Source organism: Macaca fascicularis, chromosome 15 (assembly GCF_037993035.2).
Source record: "Macaca fascicularis isolate 582-1 chromosome 15, T2T-MFA8v1.1".
Lineage (NCBI taxonomy): Eukaryota > Metazoa > Chordata > Mammalia > Primates > Cercopithecidae > Macaca > Macaca fascicularis.
In genome coordinates this window covers 16661935-16679694 of record NC_088389.1, presented here as the reverse complement: position 1 = coordinate 16679694, position 17760 = coordinate 16661935, and the positions used below count along the sequence as shown (strand labels likewise).

Sequence of the window (17760 nt, the reverse complement as noted above, 5' to 3'; positions counted from 1 at the left end):
AAGCTACACAAGTAAACAAACAAACAGAAACATGGTAAGACCAGTAACCCCAAGAGCTGTGAAGAAAGTAATGCACAGTGGTGGGGTGTGCAGTGAGGGGTAGGTTTTTTACATTGAACAGAGAAGGTTTCTCTGAGGCAGCGACACCTCAGCTGATTCTTGAACATGTAGATGTAAATACAAAGAAAGGGCTGAAAGGATGCACCCCAAATTGTTGGTGGGAGTTACTTTTGAGCAGGATAGTGGAACTGGGGTGGGATGCAGCAGAAAGCAGACAAAGGGAGATGCCTGCTTTTTTTATTTTTAAGAGAGGGTCTCGCTATATTGCCCAGGCTGACTTCCAACTCCTGGGTTCAAGCGATCCTCCCGCCTCAGCCTCCTGAGTAGCTGGAACTACAGGCTTATACCACCATGCCTGACTACATTTTTATCCATATTTTGTCCATCTTAGGTTCATGTTTGTTGCAGGAGAATTTATGGATTTCATGTGTAATTTGTAAAAGGCAAAAAGTTAAAATAATCACATTTCTGGTAAAAATTTTAAAAATAAAGAAATACACAAAAGATAAAAGGAAAAAAATCACCTGCAGTCACAAAGACGACTGCTGTTAACATTTTGGTATATATGTTTGTTACATTTTATATAAAATTAGGATTATATATAGCTTTTATATGTCAAAATTACTCTGTTCATTAATCTACAGATACTTATTGAGCACCCACTGAGTGCATGCACATGCTTGTTGTAACAAACAAACAATAGAGAAAATGTACCGATAGGAAATGTGAACGCTCCCCCTGCCCTGACCTCACCACTTCCAGCCCCTGAAAGAACGCCTGTTCACTGTTCATTGCATCCTCCTCTGCTTTTTTTGAAACTCCCAAGTTTTGAAAAATAAGTTGTTGAGCTCTTTATTTCTCAATTTTATTTCCTTACTAAGGGGATATTAGCTTGAGGCGACACTAGTCACTTGTCATGACCTCTTGAAGTGTGAACAATGGCCATGATCCTCCAGAGCTTCTCTGAGAGCTGTTTGGCGAGGCACTCTATTTAATCCTGCTGCTTCTCAACTGGTATAAATTGGGAGCATTTGGCCGGGCGCGGTGGCTCAAGCCTGTAATCCCGGCACTTTGGGAGGCCAAGACGGGTGGATCACAAGATCAGGAGATTGAGACCATCCTGGCTAACACGGTGAAACCCCATCTCTACTAAAAAAAATACGAAAAAACTAGCCGGGCGTGGTGGCGGGCGCCTGTAGTCCCAGCTACTTGGGAGGCTGAGGCAGGAGAATGGCGTGAACCCGGGAGGCGGAGCTTGCAGTGAGCTGAGATCCGGCCACTGCACTCCAGCCTGGGTGACAGAGTGAGACTCCGTCTCAAAAAAAAAAAAAAAAAAAAAAAAAATTGGGAGCATTTATCCCAATTCCAGCCTATTCTAGTGGTAAACTATTAGCTGCAAAGATGGGCAGGGAATCCAATAAAGAATACTAGTGAGGCTCCTGAATGGTTAGCACTTTGGTAAAATGATGTCAGTGTCCTGAAATCCATGTTTTGTTTGCTACATAGAGAGGCACCCTCATGAGAGAACAGGGTATCCCAAGCTGTAATACACATGGAGAGAGGAGAGATGTGTAGGAACATGTGGAACCCTAGAAATATGGAGACATTGCCTAAACAAGAGTAACAAGGAAACAGGGGTGTCTCATTTTGAATAAGGCCATCATTTCTCAGTTCCAAAAAATTCTGCTGGAATCATTGAGACTTTAGTTTCCCCTCATAGTTTGTTTTTCTCAGAAGAACTATAATTCATAGCATACTACTGATTGCCAAGAATGTGACTGCATGTTTGTTTGTAATCAGGTTGAGTTCTGTCTTGTAAAATTTAGAACTTAGAATATTTAAATTCCATCCAGGTAGAAATGACAGATGTGGCCTTATCTGTATGTTGAATGTTTGAGCAAGACTTACATCCTGAGAAAACCCAGTGCCTGTGGATTCCCTCCAGCAGCACCTTCCTCCAGGGACCCGGGTCTGGCCTTGAGACCTTAAGAGCTCTGAATAGCTGGTTAAAATATTATCTGTGACAGTCCACTTGCCCCGATCAAACTGTCCCCTCCTAAAATATGAAATAACTCATTATAAAGAGCCATACCTTGATTTCTGGAGATAGGTGAAAACTTTTACTCATGGACATAATTTGGGAAGTCCTGGACACCATATTACCTAAATGAGGCTCTAAAAGTAGGTTCAATACTTAACAAGTACTTCCAGTCTTTCTGGAATCTCCTCCACCTGAAGCAGGAGGAATTCATATAATTTATAATTTCAACTGGGACCCTTTGAGAGTAATTACTAACAACATCAGGACGACAGATAAAACAGATAACAGTCAGGGCTGTCTTGGCAAACTTGGACACATGATCTCCCTACCTTGAAGATCCTACACCCTTGGGTGCACAGGTACTAAAAAGACCCCCATCATGCAACCCTTGATGCCTTACAGACTTTGCTGTTGTCTGACCCTAATAACTTGTGATGAAGACTTGACAAGACCTTGCAACACCAGTCTTTCTGGAGTCTCCCCCTGAAGCAGAAGAGGTCCTCAGCAGGGATGTGGCAGCATGGTGCCAGTCTCAGAGCAACCCTATAAAAGCTTGTAAAAGCATTGGCCAGTGATCAGGTGGTAGTAGGCCCCAGCTCTGCTTGTACATCTCAGTTTCACTCAAAACTTTTCAGAGAAGGTTATGCCATGATATTGGAAAGAATGCCGGATCAAAAGTCGGAAGACCCAAGTTCCAGCTCTGGTCTTACTGTTCACTTAGTTCCAGCCATGCGCAAGTCCCTGTCTTCCCTGAACTTCCCTGTCCTGTCTTAAAATAGGAGCATGGACTCAGTGGACTATAGGGTCCTTCCTGGCTTTAGCAGGCTGTCAGTTTATGGCTCATAGTTATGGTCGTTGACCTAGTCCTTCTGCTCTGACTTGCTAGCTGTCAGCTCAGCTGGACCTGATTCTGGGCCTACTGACAGCCTCTTGTTTTTTTCTCTAGTCCAGTGGTTCTCAACGTGGGGCCCCTTGGCCAGCAGTATCAGCATCACCTGGGAACTTGTTAGAAATGCAAATTATCAGGCCCTATCCCAAACCTCCTGAATTGAAAACTCCTGGGGTGGAACCCAGCAATCTTTATTTTGACAAGCCCTTCAGGTGATTCTGATGCCTAGTCAAGTTAGAGAACCACTACTGTAGTTCCTGCACTATTATTCTAAGAGGGTCATATGTCAGACCTCAAATTACTGTAGGAGCTTTTTAAGGGACCCTTGCGACATGTGGTTGCTGTCATCACTTCCAAAACAGAGAAAGAAAAGTGACAAGCTATAAAACCCTAAAGTGAATAGAGGTCCCTGAAAACGTTCTAAGAAATTTATCAAAAGCTAGTTTGTAAGGAAGCAGCGATCATTTGGAGACATCGTATGAAAAGTAAGTTGTTTCTGACAAAGTTTATTTCTTTTCTCATTTATTATGCATACAGTCCCTTATGTCATTAATATTTATTAATCTTTTCCAATGTACTGTGGTCAACACTGGGGATTCAATGGAAAGGAAAGAGTGTATGATTTCTCCTGCACAGGACTCAAGTTCTAGTGGCAGAAACAGACAGATACACAAGTTCAATAAAAGATTTACGGAGTGTAAATAGTGCTTCGAGGAGAATAAACAAGGTGCTCTGATGGAGAATAACAGCAGGAAGGAGGGTGGCTTTATATGGGGAGATCAGGAAAGGCGGCTCTGGAAATTGACACTTGAGCTGAAACCTGCATGATGGGAGAGAGCCGGTCATCCCCAGAACTGTGGAAGAGTTCCAGGTGGAGGGGTCAGTTTGGGAGTGTCCTCTCTCTTCCTGTATAGGAAACCACTGTTAGTGATGAGTATGCATCTCAGGTGTGTTGGGGACAGAAAAATGTTTGGATGCACAGCCTTAGAACTTGGATTTTCAGCCAGGCGCGGTGGCTCATGCCTGTAATCCCAGCACTTTAGGAGGCCAAGGCAGGCAGATCACCAGGTCAGGAGATCGAGACCATCCCGCCTAACACGGTGAAACCCCACTTCTACTAAAAATACAAAAAATTAGCCAGGCGTGGTGGCAGGCACCTGTAGTCCCAGCTACTCCGGAGGCTGAGGCAGGAGAATGGCGTGAACTCGGGAGGCGGAGCTTGCAAGGAGCCGAAGATCGCTCCATTGCACTCCAGCGTGGGCGACAAAGTGAGACTCTGTCTCAAAAAAAAAAAAAAAAAGAACTTGGATTTTCAGATTCTTAATACTCCTAGATCCAGCTATCCTGAATCCTGGCAATTGCCTTGACTTCCTATCTCTGACCCTTTGGCCAGTGTGCTTTAAATATCTTTGTCCCTTGTCTACCCTTAATTGACCACCAAGAATTTCTCCATCTAGTGGTGGGTCAACCAATCTTGTAGAGGTTGATTCTCTTCCAACATTTTATTTTGTGTTTATTATGAAATACTTCAGGTGTACAAAAAAAAGTATAGAGAATAACATAATGAAGACCTATAAAACCACTACTGGCTGGGCATGGTGGCATACGCTTGTAATCCCAGCTACTCGGGAGGCTTAGGCAGGTGAATAGCTTGAACCAGGGAGGTGGAGGTTGCAGTGAGCCGAGATCACGCCACTGCACCCAGAGCGAGACTCCATCTCAAAAAAAAGAAAAAAAACAAACAAAACACTACCCAATTTAAGGAAAAAAAAACAAAACATTAAAAATACAATTGAGGGCCGGGCGCGGTGGCTCAAGCCTGTAATCCTAGCACTTTGGGAGGCCGAGACGGGCGGATCACGAGGTCAGGAGATCGAGACCATCCTGGCTAACCTGGTGAAACCCCCTCTCTACTAAAAAATACAAAAAACTAGCCAGGCGTGGTGGCGGCGCCTGTAGTCCCAGCTACTCGGGAGGCTGAGGCAGGAGAATGGCGTAAACCCGGGAGGTGGAGCTTGCAGTGAGCTGAGATCCGGCCACTGTACTCAAGCCTGGGCGACAGAGCCAGTCCGTCTCAAAAAAAAAAAAAAAAAACATGTGATTGAGTCCCTGTTTACCACTCCCTGACCCTGTTCCTCTGTCTTCCTCCCTTCCCTGTGGAAGCTGCTATTTATCATTTCCACCAGATCAGAATTAATTCAGTTTAAAGTTGGAGGTGGTAGATTGCACATTTGTACCAGCTACTGCTTGCTTTTGGCCTGGGCTTGCTTGCTGCTTTTTTTTTTTTTTTTTTTGCACATCTGTTTTGTGACTTCTTCAGATTGAGTATCTTTAGGAATTGGGGAAAATGAGCTTTTAGTATAAATTGCCTATAATTTTCATTTCTGTTTCTAAAAGAGTCCACAATATATCAGCCTGAGATGATGTTAAGCTTTGAATTACAATGAACTCTTCTTCACTGACTGGGATTTGAACTGTTGCTCAGGGGTTGAATGGAAGATGGTGCCAGGCCTATGAGTTCCTGTGGCCATTTGTTGGAACCCTGTTTTGCCACAGAACAGAACTGGTATCCTAGAGATGCCCTTAGTAATGAAATTACAAACGAACTAATTCATAAAGGCATACAGTCTCATCTGTAAGCTATAAATACCTGTAAAAATGAAGGAATGATTGCTGTTAACATTGGTCAAAACCCAGGTGGATGGGAGGAAGGGATCCCCTGACTGTCCATCCTGGTGACTGCCATTGTGCTAAGTCACGAACAGCTCAGAGCTATTTATGCTGTGATGATAAAATTAACTGTAACACCTTTTGTTATTATCCTAAGGGCTCTGTGAATTTCAAGTTTGGGGTTCTTTTTGCCAAAGATGGGCAGCTCACTGATGATGAGATGTTCAGCAATGGTGAGTGATCTCCTCCTGCTCTCTGCTGCCAGAGACCCTGTCCTGCCTTGTTGCATTCTTGCCAGTTGGAGCTTGTCTGTTGAGTTGGAGTCTTAATACGAGGAGATAATTTTACACAATTTCAGCGTGAATTTTGTAGGGAGGTCGTTGCCCAGTTTCATTCATTTGGCAAATATTTATTGACCAGCTCGTTTGTACCCAGTCACTGTTTGCACTGGAGAGACAGAAGAGCACGTGGGATTTGGAGAATTTGGTTCCGCACAGACCCAAGAGCAGTGGAAGGTTTTTCTGTGATTTTGATGAGAGGAAGAATTATAAGATGGCGTCATCTTCCTAATATTTAACAGTTTTCTTGTTAAATACCTGCTTATTCTGAATGCAAGCAGTCAACATTTTTGTTTTGCAATAGTAAGCACCTGTGGTCCCAGGCTGGCAGTAGTAAGCTGGGTTCATCTGATTCTGCAGTTTTCCTTTCCTTGGAGTCCTGGGAATTGTGGGACTTCCTCATGGTCCTCAGGAGGAAGGAAATGTGACTTCCCCATACTGTTTACCACGCCTGAATTGGCAGAGCCTGGTTAATTTTGCAGCGATTCCGGCGCATAGTTAGAAAATGAGGACTTGTTGATGCCCATACTTTCCTCATACTCTACCTCTTCCTGCAGAAATTGGAAGCGAGCCTTTTCAAAAATTTTTAAATCTTCTGGGTGACACAATCACTCTAAAGGGCTGGACGGGCTACCGTGGCGGTCTGGATACCAAAAGTAAGCCTGCCTCTTGATCTATTCTGTTGTAATTTGTATAATTTTTGTAAGTTAGCCTGACCCGTGTCTGAACTTATACCAGAGATGGGGGAAGGGATGGATGAGAGAAGACTGGAGGGAGGTGAGTGCCACACCCTGTTCAACATGGAGTCATAGACCTCTTTGGCACTTCCACTGAGCTTTGTAAAGCTAAATAAGCCCTCACAGCCCTGGACAGTGTGAGAAGTCCTGGTCTGCCCGTGAATATTACTGCTCAGCACCATCTGTGTGCCAGGACTCTGCTGGGCTCTGGGGATATAAAAGTGGATAAACCAACATAGGGTCTTCCTTTCTAGGAGCTTGCAGTCCCGGGCACATCCAGCAGATGTTATGCAGATAATTATCAAATGGTTTAGCACTAAGTACAGAAGACAACTAAGAAGAAAAAGTACAGAGTGCTGTGGGGCATTTTGCCTAATCTAGGGGATTAGGGAAGGCTTCTCTGAGCCTTTTTGTGACCAGAGGGAGGGGCGAGTCGGAGTACTTGGAGGGTCTCAAGGGGAGAAGAGAATTCCAAGCAGAGAGAACATCTGTGAAGACCTTGAGGCAGAAAAGAACATGGTGTGTTCTAGAAACTAAGAGAATTTGTTTATGGCTGGAGGGAATGAGGCACTGAGAATGATGCAATATGGCCTGGAGTAGGAGAGAGGGCGTGATCCTGAAGGGAGTTTTGAGGTTATATTAATAAGTCTGCCTTTTATTCTCTGTCATTAAGGGGTTTCAGGTAGGGGAGTGGTGAGATTAGATCTGTACCTTTGAGCAGACAGGGGAGGCAGAGGAGAAACCTGCTCTCAGAGGCTGTGGCAACAGTCCAAACAAGAGATAGGGTTGCCATGGGAGAGGGCTACAGGTCAGAAGGGAGACAGGGGGACTAATTCAAGAGCCATTTTCATGGTAGAATTAGCAAGTGGAGGATGAAAAAGGAGACAGTACTTGAAGACACTTCAGGGTTTCTGCCCTGGGTAGCTGGGTGGGGCTGGCACCGGCAGTGAGATTGGAAACACCTGAAAGGAAGCATTTTGAGGATGGGAGCCTGAGTCGGGGAAGGTAGGTAAGATTACAAGCTTAGGTTTGGAAGTTCTTTCCCCATCTCATTTTTGTGTAGCCTTGCTAGCTTTTCCCTTTATTTCTTTTTTTTTTTTTTTTTTTTTTCTTTATTTGATCTTCACAGTCAGTCCTTGAGGTAAGTCAGGCAGTGGGTGTGAGGCCCTTTTGGCCTAGTGGTGATAGGCTTCGAGTCCAGCTACCCTCACCCTCTGGGAGGCTCATCTTCCCACCAGCCCAGCATGGCATCACGGATTCTGAATTTGGGAGAGCTAAGTGTGCCCTAACTGACAGATGCAGGGATGGGAGATTGGGCCCCAGTTGTCAGGCTCCAGCTTCACTCGAACACACGTAGAGTGCACACGGTGAATTCTTCAGTGCCTGCCACTCATACCCCCACTGCCAACCCTCACCCTCTCTGTTATGGTCATTACAACCATCCACTGAGCCCTTGATACAGCCAGGCATTCTGCTAAGCACTTTGCAAATATAATCTCATTGAGTCTCCCCAATATCCCTAGGAGTTAGATACAACTTTTGTCCTCATTTTCAAATTAAGGAACTGAGGCTCAAAGAGAAGTGAGGTAACTTGTCAAAAGCCACATAGCCAATGACAAATTGAATCCAAGTCAGCCTAATTGTAAAGCCTTTGCTTTTAATCACAAACAATTCTGTCACAAATACCACTTCCTTTTGGTTTATGGACGTAATTGTTTGTGTCATCTTGTGTTAATTTCATCCTGTACCTCTCAGAGCAACTGCAAGGCAAGGAAGCTCAATACTCTCCTCTTTAGCCTGGACTTCTTATGACCTCCTCCATTCTGAGGCAAGGCGTGAATCAGACAGCAAGTGAGCTTAGGGAGAGAGGAAGAGGCCTTTCCATGTAGGGGCTGCATCAAGTGGAGGGTTGTTGCTTCCGTGCGGGTGGATAATCCGAATGATCTTTGAGAATGTCCTGTGTACAGTATTTCCCTAGTCTGCAAATGAAAATGCTTTCCTTTTGGCTTGAATCCTCTGTGCTCACTGAATGCATGTTTATATTTTGCAGATGATACCACAGGGATACATTCAGTTTATACTGTGTACCAAGGGCATGAGATCATGTTTCATGTTTCCACCATGTTGCCATATTCCAAAGAGAACAAGCAGCAGGTACATGTGAACATACAAACCATCAAATAGTGATGTGAATGTAGAGAGGGCACCGTTATGATTCCATAGAATTAGAGGCTATGCCGGTTAACATATGAGCTGAACTGCAGCTGCCAGTTTAGGGGTGTTCCATAGAATTAGAGGCTATGCCGGTTGACATATGAGCTGAACTGCACCCGCCAATTTAGGGATGCTTTTGGCGGTCTATATTGGAACTTTCAACAAATCTTAGGAAGAGCTGTTCTCACTGGTGCTGTCACCTTAGAGAAATAAGGGATCAGAGAGAATGTGCATGCGTGTTTATGTGTAAACATGTATAGGTATTTGTATGTATGCGAGTGCGGTTTCATAGACTCTTTTTTTGTCTCTCTTTTTTAAAATATCTTTGATTCAAACATTCTTCTATCCAACATGGACTCTTGAGAGACTATTTTGTATAGATGTTACCTCTTCTCTGTGCCTTCTCTCAGTGTGCCTTGTGTCTTGTCAAAATGAGACTATCCAGGACATATCATAAGTGGGTCCTGTGTGATGGTTGACAAGTATTGTTTTCAGGTCACTGCAGGAAGTTAACACTGAGTGTCTACATGGGCTGTACCAGGCTGGGAAAAACCTCTATCTAAGACACTCCTGACCCACCCCAGAGCTTGGCCACTGAGATAGGAACAGAGGAGATGGGTTGGAGAGCAAGGGCCTAGGCTGGCAAAACATGGGAGGCCTGAAGTCAAAGATATCTGAAGTTCAGGGCTCTGTCATAGTGGCTGTGGTTTGTTATGTTGGGTTATGGTTTTTTAACTCTGTGAATGTGCCATGTTTGAGAGTCTTTCTCAGTGATGTTATTTATGCTTACTACAGGTGGAAAGGAAACGCCACATTGGAAACGATATCGTCACCATTGTGTTCCAAGAAGGAGAGGAATCTTCTCCTGCCTTTAAGCCTTCCATGATCCGTTCCCACTTTACACGTATCCTAGGCCTTTGTAAATGCTCCAGTGTGGCAAGCTGTGGTTCAGCCTCATTGGACTTCCATGACGCTTAAACCAAATCTTGTCATGGACTTGTTTTGTAATGCTAGATTTAGACCCACTTTTGGGGAATTTTTCCTAAGCTTTGTGTATAGTTCCGCCTTCCTCTCTCCTTCCATTTCAGTAGTAGATGGATTAATTCTCAGGGAATTCTTGACTCCTGAAATATGGTCTCTTTCCTCAGGTAGTCTATAAAATGAGGAAAACTTCCTGCTATTCTTCAGTCATAAATGATTTAGAAGAATTATAGGTAGTGAATTCTCTGAGAAATCTGCTTTAGGCATAAAAACTTGCAAGTTAAGATAAAAGGCCAAAATCATTTTCCTTGTTGATTTAAGCCCTGGTAATAGCTGTTGTATAACCATCTCTTGAAATTTGAGAAATGATAGAATTAATAGTATTTTTCTCTGATTCCCCTAATCCCTGTTCAGCTCATATTGCTGGCAAAGTCCAGCAGTGGAGCTGAAGCTCCTGCAGTGTCTGAGCTCAGCTCTGCCAGACAGGCATGGGGCATGAGCTTGGCCCGCCCAGCAGACACTCAGTTGTGGCCCTGTTACTCTGGGTCCCAGGCCATGACACCAAAACCCAAAGTTAGTGGCTCTACTAGTTGTACATAATAAGCAAAAGGCAACAAATCAGCATTTTCAGAATAAATTCTAGTCGAGTTACTCATTTCCCTGGAGGCTCCAAGTAAACATGTTTGGAGACGGGCCCACGGTGACTCATGGCATCTGGAGACTTGGACTCGTTCCTTGTGACATAAAAATAGAGGATGGAAGTAAGTGTTTAAAAGTTAACAGTTTCCAAACTTTCTTCCATGATGGTAGGGAAGCAAATGATATGCACTTGCACCTTGGTTACAGTTTTCTTCCCTTTTCATCCCTGCTTTCTGAGTAGTATCTGCCCCTGTCCCCTGAGATTTAGGGCTAATATTTCCCCTTTCTAGAGGTGGTTCTTCTTGTATAACAGAAAACTTCTCCAACTTCACAGCAGAAGCGACGGTGAGGTGACTGTTCAGGTGATTGAGAGGTAGTCATTTTTTTTTAAGAATTTCACTGAGTTACATGTTTTAGATTTGGGACTTGGCACATTTGTCCCTGAAAAGGGGCAAGCAGATGATTAAGGCAGATTCATTCCAGGGAACCTAGAAATGGAGACACTAAGGAATTGATGGCTCCATAACCCTAGCTAAGGAAAGCAGGGGTTGGGAGATGGTGGGTGGAGGTGGAAGGGGAGGCAGAAGAGTGGGAGAAAGAAAGAAGCTGGATGGATTCTTTCCTACTATTTTAGACTCCACAAACCCAGCACAAGCTAAGTAGATTCTGCTCAGAATCTGCCACCAGCTACAACAGGCTTGTTTTGTTTTGTCTCCCAAACCCAAAAGGAGAGAAAGGGAAGGTATACAGTGGAAACATTTAAATTGCTTTCCCTTTCCAAATGTGTGAGATGAAATGTATTACTAATTTCCTATTGGGATCTTGTTTGTACTTCCAGGCGAGGGAACTGCTCTTTTTGCTTTGCCGACTGCTTAGTTGTTTAATAGCTATATTTCTATTGCTTTTCTGACAGCTTTGGAGATTTAACCCTTTTCCCCAAAGGACGCACATGCAAACGTTGAACCTACTCATGGTGCCCTCACATAAGTCTCCGTGGGCTATCTCTTGGAAAGAAGTATGGGTTCTTTCCCAACCTGAGAGTGATAGGTGCCCTTAGCACAGAAGCGCTGGTTGAGAATGACTCTGCACAAGGGATTTTCAGAGCACAAGCTGTCAGTTGTGAGCATCAGTGTTGTGATTCGTTCCCTTAACCATCACCACAGATATTTTTGCCTTAGTGAGGTACGATCAACAAAATGACAGTTACAGGTAGGTAATGACTTTGTCTCGATTGCTTGTTCTGATTCTCATGCTTGTTAATTTAGCATTGATTTTTATAAGACTCTTGATATACGTGTTTCTTGATTGATTTAATATGAGTGCCCTCACCTTACAAAACTTTCTTCAAGGCCACCGTCTCTTCAGGAAACATTTACTCCATCCGGTGTTGTTCCATGCAGGAGACCTAGGGGTCAGGGTTAGTTTGATATTTTATGGTACTTTACCATGGGAAGAGATTTGATATATTTGGTCTTCATCCTTTCCTAGTCTACCTTCTTGCCTGCTTATCTTCTGTTCTCAAATATTAATCTGTTAAAAGGTATTATGTTGTAAAAAGAACCTGAACTTCGAGCCAAATATATTTGGGTTCGAATCCCAGCTCTATCATTTATTTGAGGCTTTGGAAAAAATGTTTTCTCTTCTTAGAGCCTCAGGCTTTCTGTGTAGAGTGAAGGTAATGACACTACCCTGGCAGGTGTAGTGACAGTCAGAGGCAATACTGTATCTTTTTTTTTTTTTTTTTTGAGACGGAGTCTCGCTCTGTCGCCCAGGCTGGAGTGCAGTGGCCAGATCTTGGCTCACTGCAAGCTCCACCTCCTGGGTTCACGCCATTCTCCTGCCTCAGCCTCCTGAGTAGCTGGGACTACAGGCACCCGCCACCTCGCCCGGCTAGTTTTTTGTATTTTTTAGCAGAGACGGGGTTTCACCGGGTTAGCCAGGATGGTCTCGATCTCCTGACCCCGTGATCTACCCATCTTGGCCTCCCAAAGTGCTGGGATTACAGGCTTGAGCCACCGCGCCCGGCCAATACTGTATCTTAAAATACCAAATATGCTTCCTGGTATGCAGCAGGTGCTCAGTGATGGCCATTGCTGTTCTTCCTGGGTACCTGGCTTGATGGGTTGGACCGTGAAGGATTCAGGAAGACCTGGTCTCTGCCCTCAAAGCACCTTGACTAAGCTAGAGGGGAAAGCGAGGACGTGGCCTCGGCTCTGGCAGACCAGAGGAGGCACTCCTGGGCATGGAACAAATATTCCTGACACATCCTATATGCAGCTGGACAAATGGAAGGACAGAATAGTGGTGTATTGGTTCATTTTCACACTGCTGATAAAGATATACCCAAGACTGGGAAGAAAAAGAGGTTTAATTGTACTTACAGTTCCACATGGCTGGGGAGGCCTCAGAATCATGGCAGGAGGCGAAAGGCACTTCTTACCTGGTGGCAGCAAGAGAAAATGAGGAGGAAACAAAAGCAGAAACCCCGGATAAGCCCATCAGATCTCATGAGACTTATTCACTATCATGAGAATAGCACGGGAAAGACCAGCCCCCATAATTCAATTACCTCCCCCTGATCACCCCCCCATGACATGTGGGAATTCTGGGAGATACAATTCAAGTGAAGATTTGGGTGGGGACACAGCCAAACCATATCAAGTGATGATCTTTGAAGAAAAACCAACTAATTCTGTAATATTCTCTACACAGGCTGAAAATATTTTCAGAAGAGAGCGTACCACTCTTCGGCCCTCCCTTGCCAACTCCACCAGTGTTTACAGATCACCAGGAATTCAGGGACTTTTTGCTAGTGAAATGTAAGTTTCTGGTTTGAAATGGTTTTGCAGTTTGTTCTGTCAGAATACATTTCTTCAGATTCTCCCAGGATGGTGTTTAAGGAATGTCATTGTTTAAGCATTCCATGTTCCGTTAATTCTTTGCACAACATATGTTTAGTATTTTGGTCGTGTTGGGTGCGTTTTCTCCTGTGTTTTCATCCCCACCTTCCATCCTGCCACCTGCCTTGAAGCTTCTCTATGCTCATCCACTAAGGACCCTCGGGCCTCAAATTCACCTTTCTGCCCTGTGTTCTGGTACAGCCATTGCTGAATCTCTGCTTGTATATGTATCTGTATCTGTCAGAGAGTGGGATGTAGGTGGGGGAAAGAGTGGTTGTGGGTATATGCTTAGGGATAGGGAGGGTTGTTGGGGAATGTGTGTGCACACTTGTGTGAGTGTATATGTGCACCCATGCACATGTGTGGGAGAGACACAGAATGAGAACATAATGTGTGTAGACCCAGACTGCCAGGCATCACTTGCTGGTGAGCACATATTTTCACTCTACTGGTGATACCCAAATACCCAACTCTGAGGCCCCATCTCCTAAAGCACAAGAGCTCTGCACATCCCTCCTCAGGGCACCCCTGGGAATTATTTCTGGTAGTCCCATGGTGGGACTGTGTCATTGATGATCAGAAACAAGTTACTTAGGTTCATCTGCTGCAGTTTGCCAGCCCCACGTCCTGGCAGCGCTGCTCAGTCTGTGCCCTCTGTGAAGACACTGCTTTCCAGCCTCCTGCCAGGTATGCTGGGTATTGCAGCTGCTTTGCTGGCTGCCTCCTGTCGCCACCCCCAACTCCTCCCCACTACAGCCTTTGCCTAAGTCTGTCACTGTTGTCATGCAGCTCTGAGACATCTGGAGTGCCCCTCTCTTCTCTCTGTCCATCCTGGTCACCTGGCCTCAAGGAAGCATTGACTGAGTCCAAAGCCTCACTGAGTCCTCCATGGACAAGTATTCCCCAACCTCCAGTCTCAATCCTACTCCAGTACTGGCCCACACCAGTCCCTCAGGCCAGGGCAAGGGACGGGCACATGTTGTCTGTCTTCTGTCTTCCTGTCTCCCCAGTCACTCCTTCACAGTCCCGAACATGACTTCTTCTGCACAGAAACAGACAGTGCCAAGCATAAGTGTCAGTTCTAGTCACAGAAACATCCAAGTCCTGGCCAGGCTGTTTGATAGCCTCTCTTCCATGGGAAACCCCTCCCTTCCCTTACAGAGACCTTGGCATGATTCCACAATTTTCTTCTGGAGAACAGAGACATGAAAGACACCTTTACTGAGGCTCCCTCTGCTTTCCAGCTGGGCTCCCTCTCTTTCCAGCTGGACCACCAGCATTGTTACCTCCCATACTCCAACCTATACCAGGGTCCGTGGTGATGTCTCCCTCGACACGTTAGAGGCAGCAGACACTGCAAACCATGTGCAACAGATGATGATTTTGTCTGTCCTTTTCCAGAGTTTATACTGATTATTTCAAATGCTAGAACAAGGTCCCCAACTCAGATGGCTGGAGAGCCAGGCAGGGAGCATGAGCAAGGGAGGCGGACTGAGCAGAGGACAGTCAGGAGCACTGGAAGCTGTGACACACTTGAGAGTGTGTACTCACTGCATCCAACTGAGTCCTTTCAGAGCATGTGGCATGGCCAGTGTTGCCAGATACTCTTGAGTTTTCGAATCAAGCCAGAAAGCTGAAATTGTATGTGAAATTGTGTGAGTCTCATGTGTTCAAGTCCAGGGGATCATGCAGAGAGCAAGAAACAGATCTGAAACAGAGTCAGCAACAGAGTGGGTGTAGCTACTGGAAGCTGAAAGGGTGTTGGCAGCATGGGGCTCAGGAAGAGAGCATTCACTGTAGGGGGCCTGTGGCAGGGAAGGAGCCACTAAAGACCTGTAACCACCAATTAGAGATCACTCAGCAGCGCTAGGGACCCAGCATGTAAGTGGAGCTAGTCAACAGAGGGACTTTCATCAGCGTCATCAAAGACTTGGGGTGAAATGAAACAAAGGGCTAGGTTGATTTGACATTGACGATTTGAAAGTAGAAATAGCAGAAGAATTGCAGATTCAAGGTGATGGGGAGGGTGTGTTGATGAGATGGAGTGTGGGGCCAGGAAGGACCAGGAGGGGTTGGTGCACTGAGAAGACAGGTGGCAGCCGGGGATCAGAGGGTCTTGGAATTCCAAAGTGGATTTAGCAGCAAGGTTGAAAACTCTGAGATTACAGGAAATGGCATTTCAACAAAAATCTTGACCTTTTCCCTTATTCAGCCGAAATGAGGCTTTAAAATGGATTGTTCCAAAGTACTAAGCAGAAAAAAAAAAAAACCTCAAACAAAAAAATTCCCAGTCACAGAACTAAAGAAAGGAACAGACATGCATAGTTTCAATTTTGTGTGTGTGGCAAGAGATATCTTGTAATTCCCTTTTTAACTTGATTTATTTTAGTAATTAATGGTGAAAAAGCCACTTTGGAAACCCCAACATTTGCCCAGAAGCGTCGGCGTACCCTGGATATGTTGATTAGATCTTTACACCAGGATTTGATGCCAGATTTGCATAAGGTAATTCTGGGTCCATGGTCGTGTTTCCTTCTTATGGGGTCAGAGTTGAGAACACCAGTCTTCAACTCAGCGATGAGGCCCTGGTGAGAAAACATAGGAGGCGCCTTGATCCTTGCTGTCAGGACTGTGCTGTGGCCACCATGGGCTGACAGTCTCTCATTGTTACACAAGAAGGAAGGACACGGGGTTTCCATCACAGGAATGTGATTTCCAGAAAGCCAGGGCCTGTGGAAATCAAGGTGCAAACCAGGGACAGGGAGGTTGGGTATCAATCAGCAATCTCTGGAACATTGAAGACGGCTTTATTTGGGGTGGCTGTTCTTAGTAATACTACTCAGCATTGCCAGTCCCGTGAGCTGATGGGTAGGCAAAAGTGGGATTGTAGAAAGAGATAGGGTGCTTTATTTTTGGAGTTTTATTGGCCAGCCCCATATTCAGTCACTGAAACAAGCATTCCCATTTACTGAAGACCCAGACACTTCATAGGCCTGAGGCATAGCCACACTGATGAGACCCAACACCTTCCTATCACTTCAGGTGCACATGTGCTCTTTTTTTTTTTTGAGACAGAGCTTCTCTCTTGTTGCCCAGGCTGGAGGGCAATGGTGCGATCTCGGCTCACCACAACCTCAGCCTCCCAGGTTCAAGCAATTCTCCTACCTCAGCCTCCCAAGTAGCTGGGGTTACAGGCATGCACCACTGCACCGGACTAATCTTTTGTATTTTTAGTAGAGACAGGGTTTCTCTATGGTGGTCAGGCTGGTCTCAAACTCCCGACTTCAGGTGATCCACCCGCCTCAGCCTCCCAAAGTGCTGGGATTACTGGCATGAGTCACTGTGCCCGGCTGACCAGCACCATTTCATAGGCACTTCCTAACTTCTGCCTGGTCAGTGTACCCCAACTACTCACAAGGATTGGGCCAGGCTAACCCCAGGACCCTAAAGAGCAAACCTTAATTCCTAAGGTCAATTCCCTAAGGTCAGGGAAGATACAGAGAGGGTACCAAGATGAGTAATGATGTCCTTCAAGATGAGTAATGATATCCCAGCTAAAGCATCACTGCCTGAGCCAGCCTTCCCTAGCCCCCCAGTTGAAGCCAGGTCCCCTGTTAAATGTTTTCATATACTTGCCACAGTTCCCCTTCGTAGCAGTGATCACATGTGCTAAACATGTCATTACTCAATCTGTCTTCCCAGTAGACCCTGTGCTCCACAAGAGACCATGTCTATCACATTCCCAAAATCTGGCAGAGGACTAGGTGCTCAGTCAGTACCTGCTGATTGAATGAGCTTACCCCATTCAGTGACTACAGTTTTAAAGAGAACTAACATTACTAAGTATGCACTAGGCACTGTGCGAGGTACCTTACATGCATTACCTCATTTAAACCTCATAACGCACCTAGGAGCCAGGTATTAACCACACAAAGACACTGAGATTCAGAAATTAACTGATTTGCTCAAGGCGACTCACAGGGCCACAGATTTGCACAGCTCTGTGGGCACCATTCTCATAGAATTCAGTTGGTTGTGTTCCAGGGGGTGCTGCTGTGTAAGATTGGCATCCCAGAGCTGTGCAATGTGGTGGCCCAGATCACACTATTAGTAAGTTAGTAAGTGATAGAGCTGCAGGTCTGCTGATTTCAAAGCCATGTCCTCAGCCCCCACGCAATGCTGGCTTTCCACCTAGTGACTCTGAATCTAGCATCTACCATGGACCTGGTACACAGCAGGTGCTCCATCAATGCTTATTGAGTGAATGAAACAGAAGGTAGAAATAGGTAGG

General features: G+C 45.2%; 1 protein-coding gene across 32 annotated transcripts in view; it reads left to right on the top strand.

Annotated features, from left to right (window-relative positions):
* Positions 1-17760, top strand: part of GARNL3 (GTPase activating Rap/RanGAP domain like 3) — a 171981-nt gene that overhangs the window by 103784 nt on the left and 50437 nt on the right. For all 32 annotated transcript variants that reach the window (XR_012424391.1, XR_012424389.1, XR_012424386.1 and 29 more), the window contains 7 exons: positions 5818-5893; positions 6556-6654; positions 8786-8889; positions 9745-9853; positions 11733-11778; positions 13282-13388; positions 15859-15974. Coding sequence is in view for 28 of the 32 variants with exons in the window: in XM_074016517.1 (XP_073872618.1) it covers positions 5818-5893; positions 6556-6654; positions 8786-8889; positions 9745-9853; positions 11733-11778; positions 13282-13388; positions 15859-15974 (657 nt within the window). In the remaining 4 variants the exon portion in view is untranslated. The remainder of the gene's footprint in view (positions 1-5817; positions 5894-6555; positions 6655-8785; positions 8890-9744; positions 9854-11732; positions 11779-13281; positions 13389-15858; positions 15975-17760) is intronic.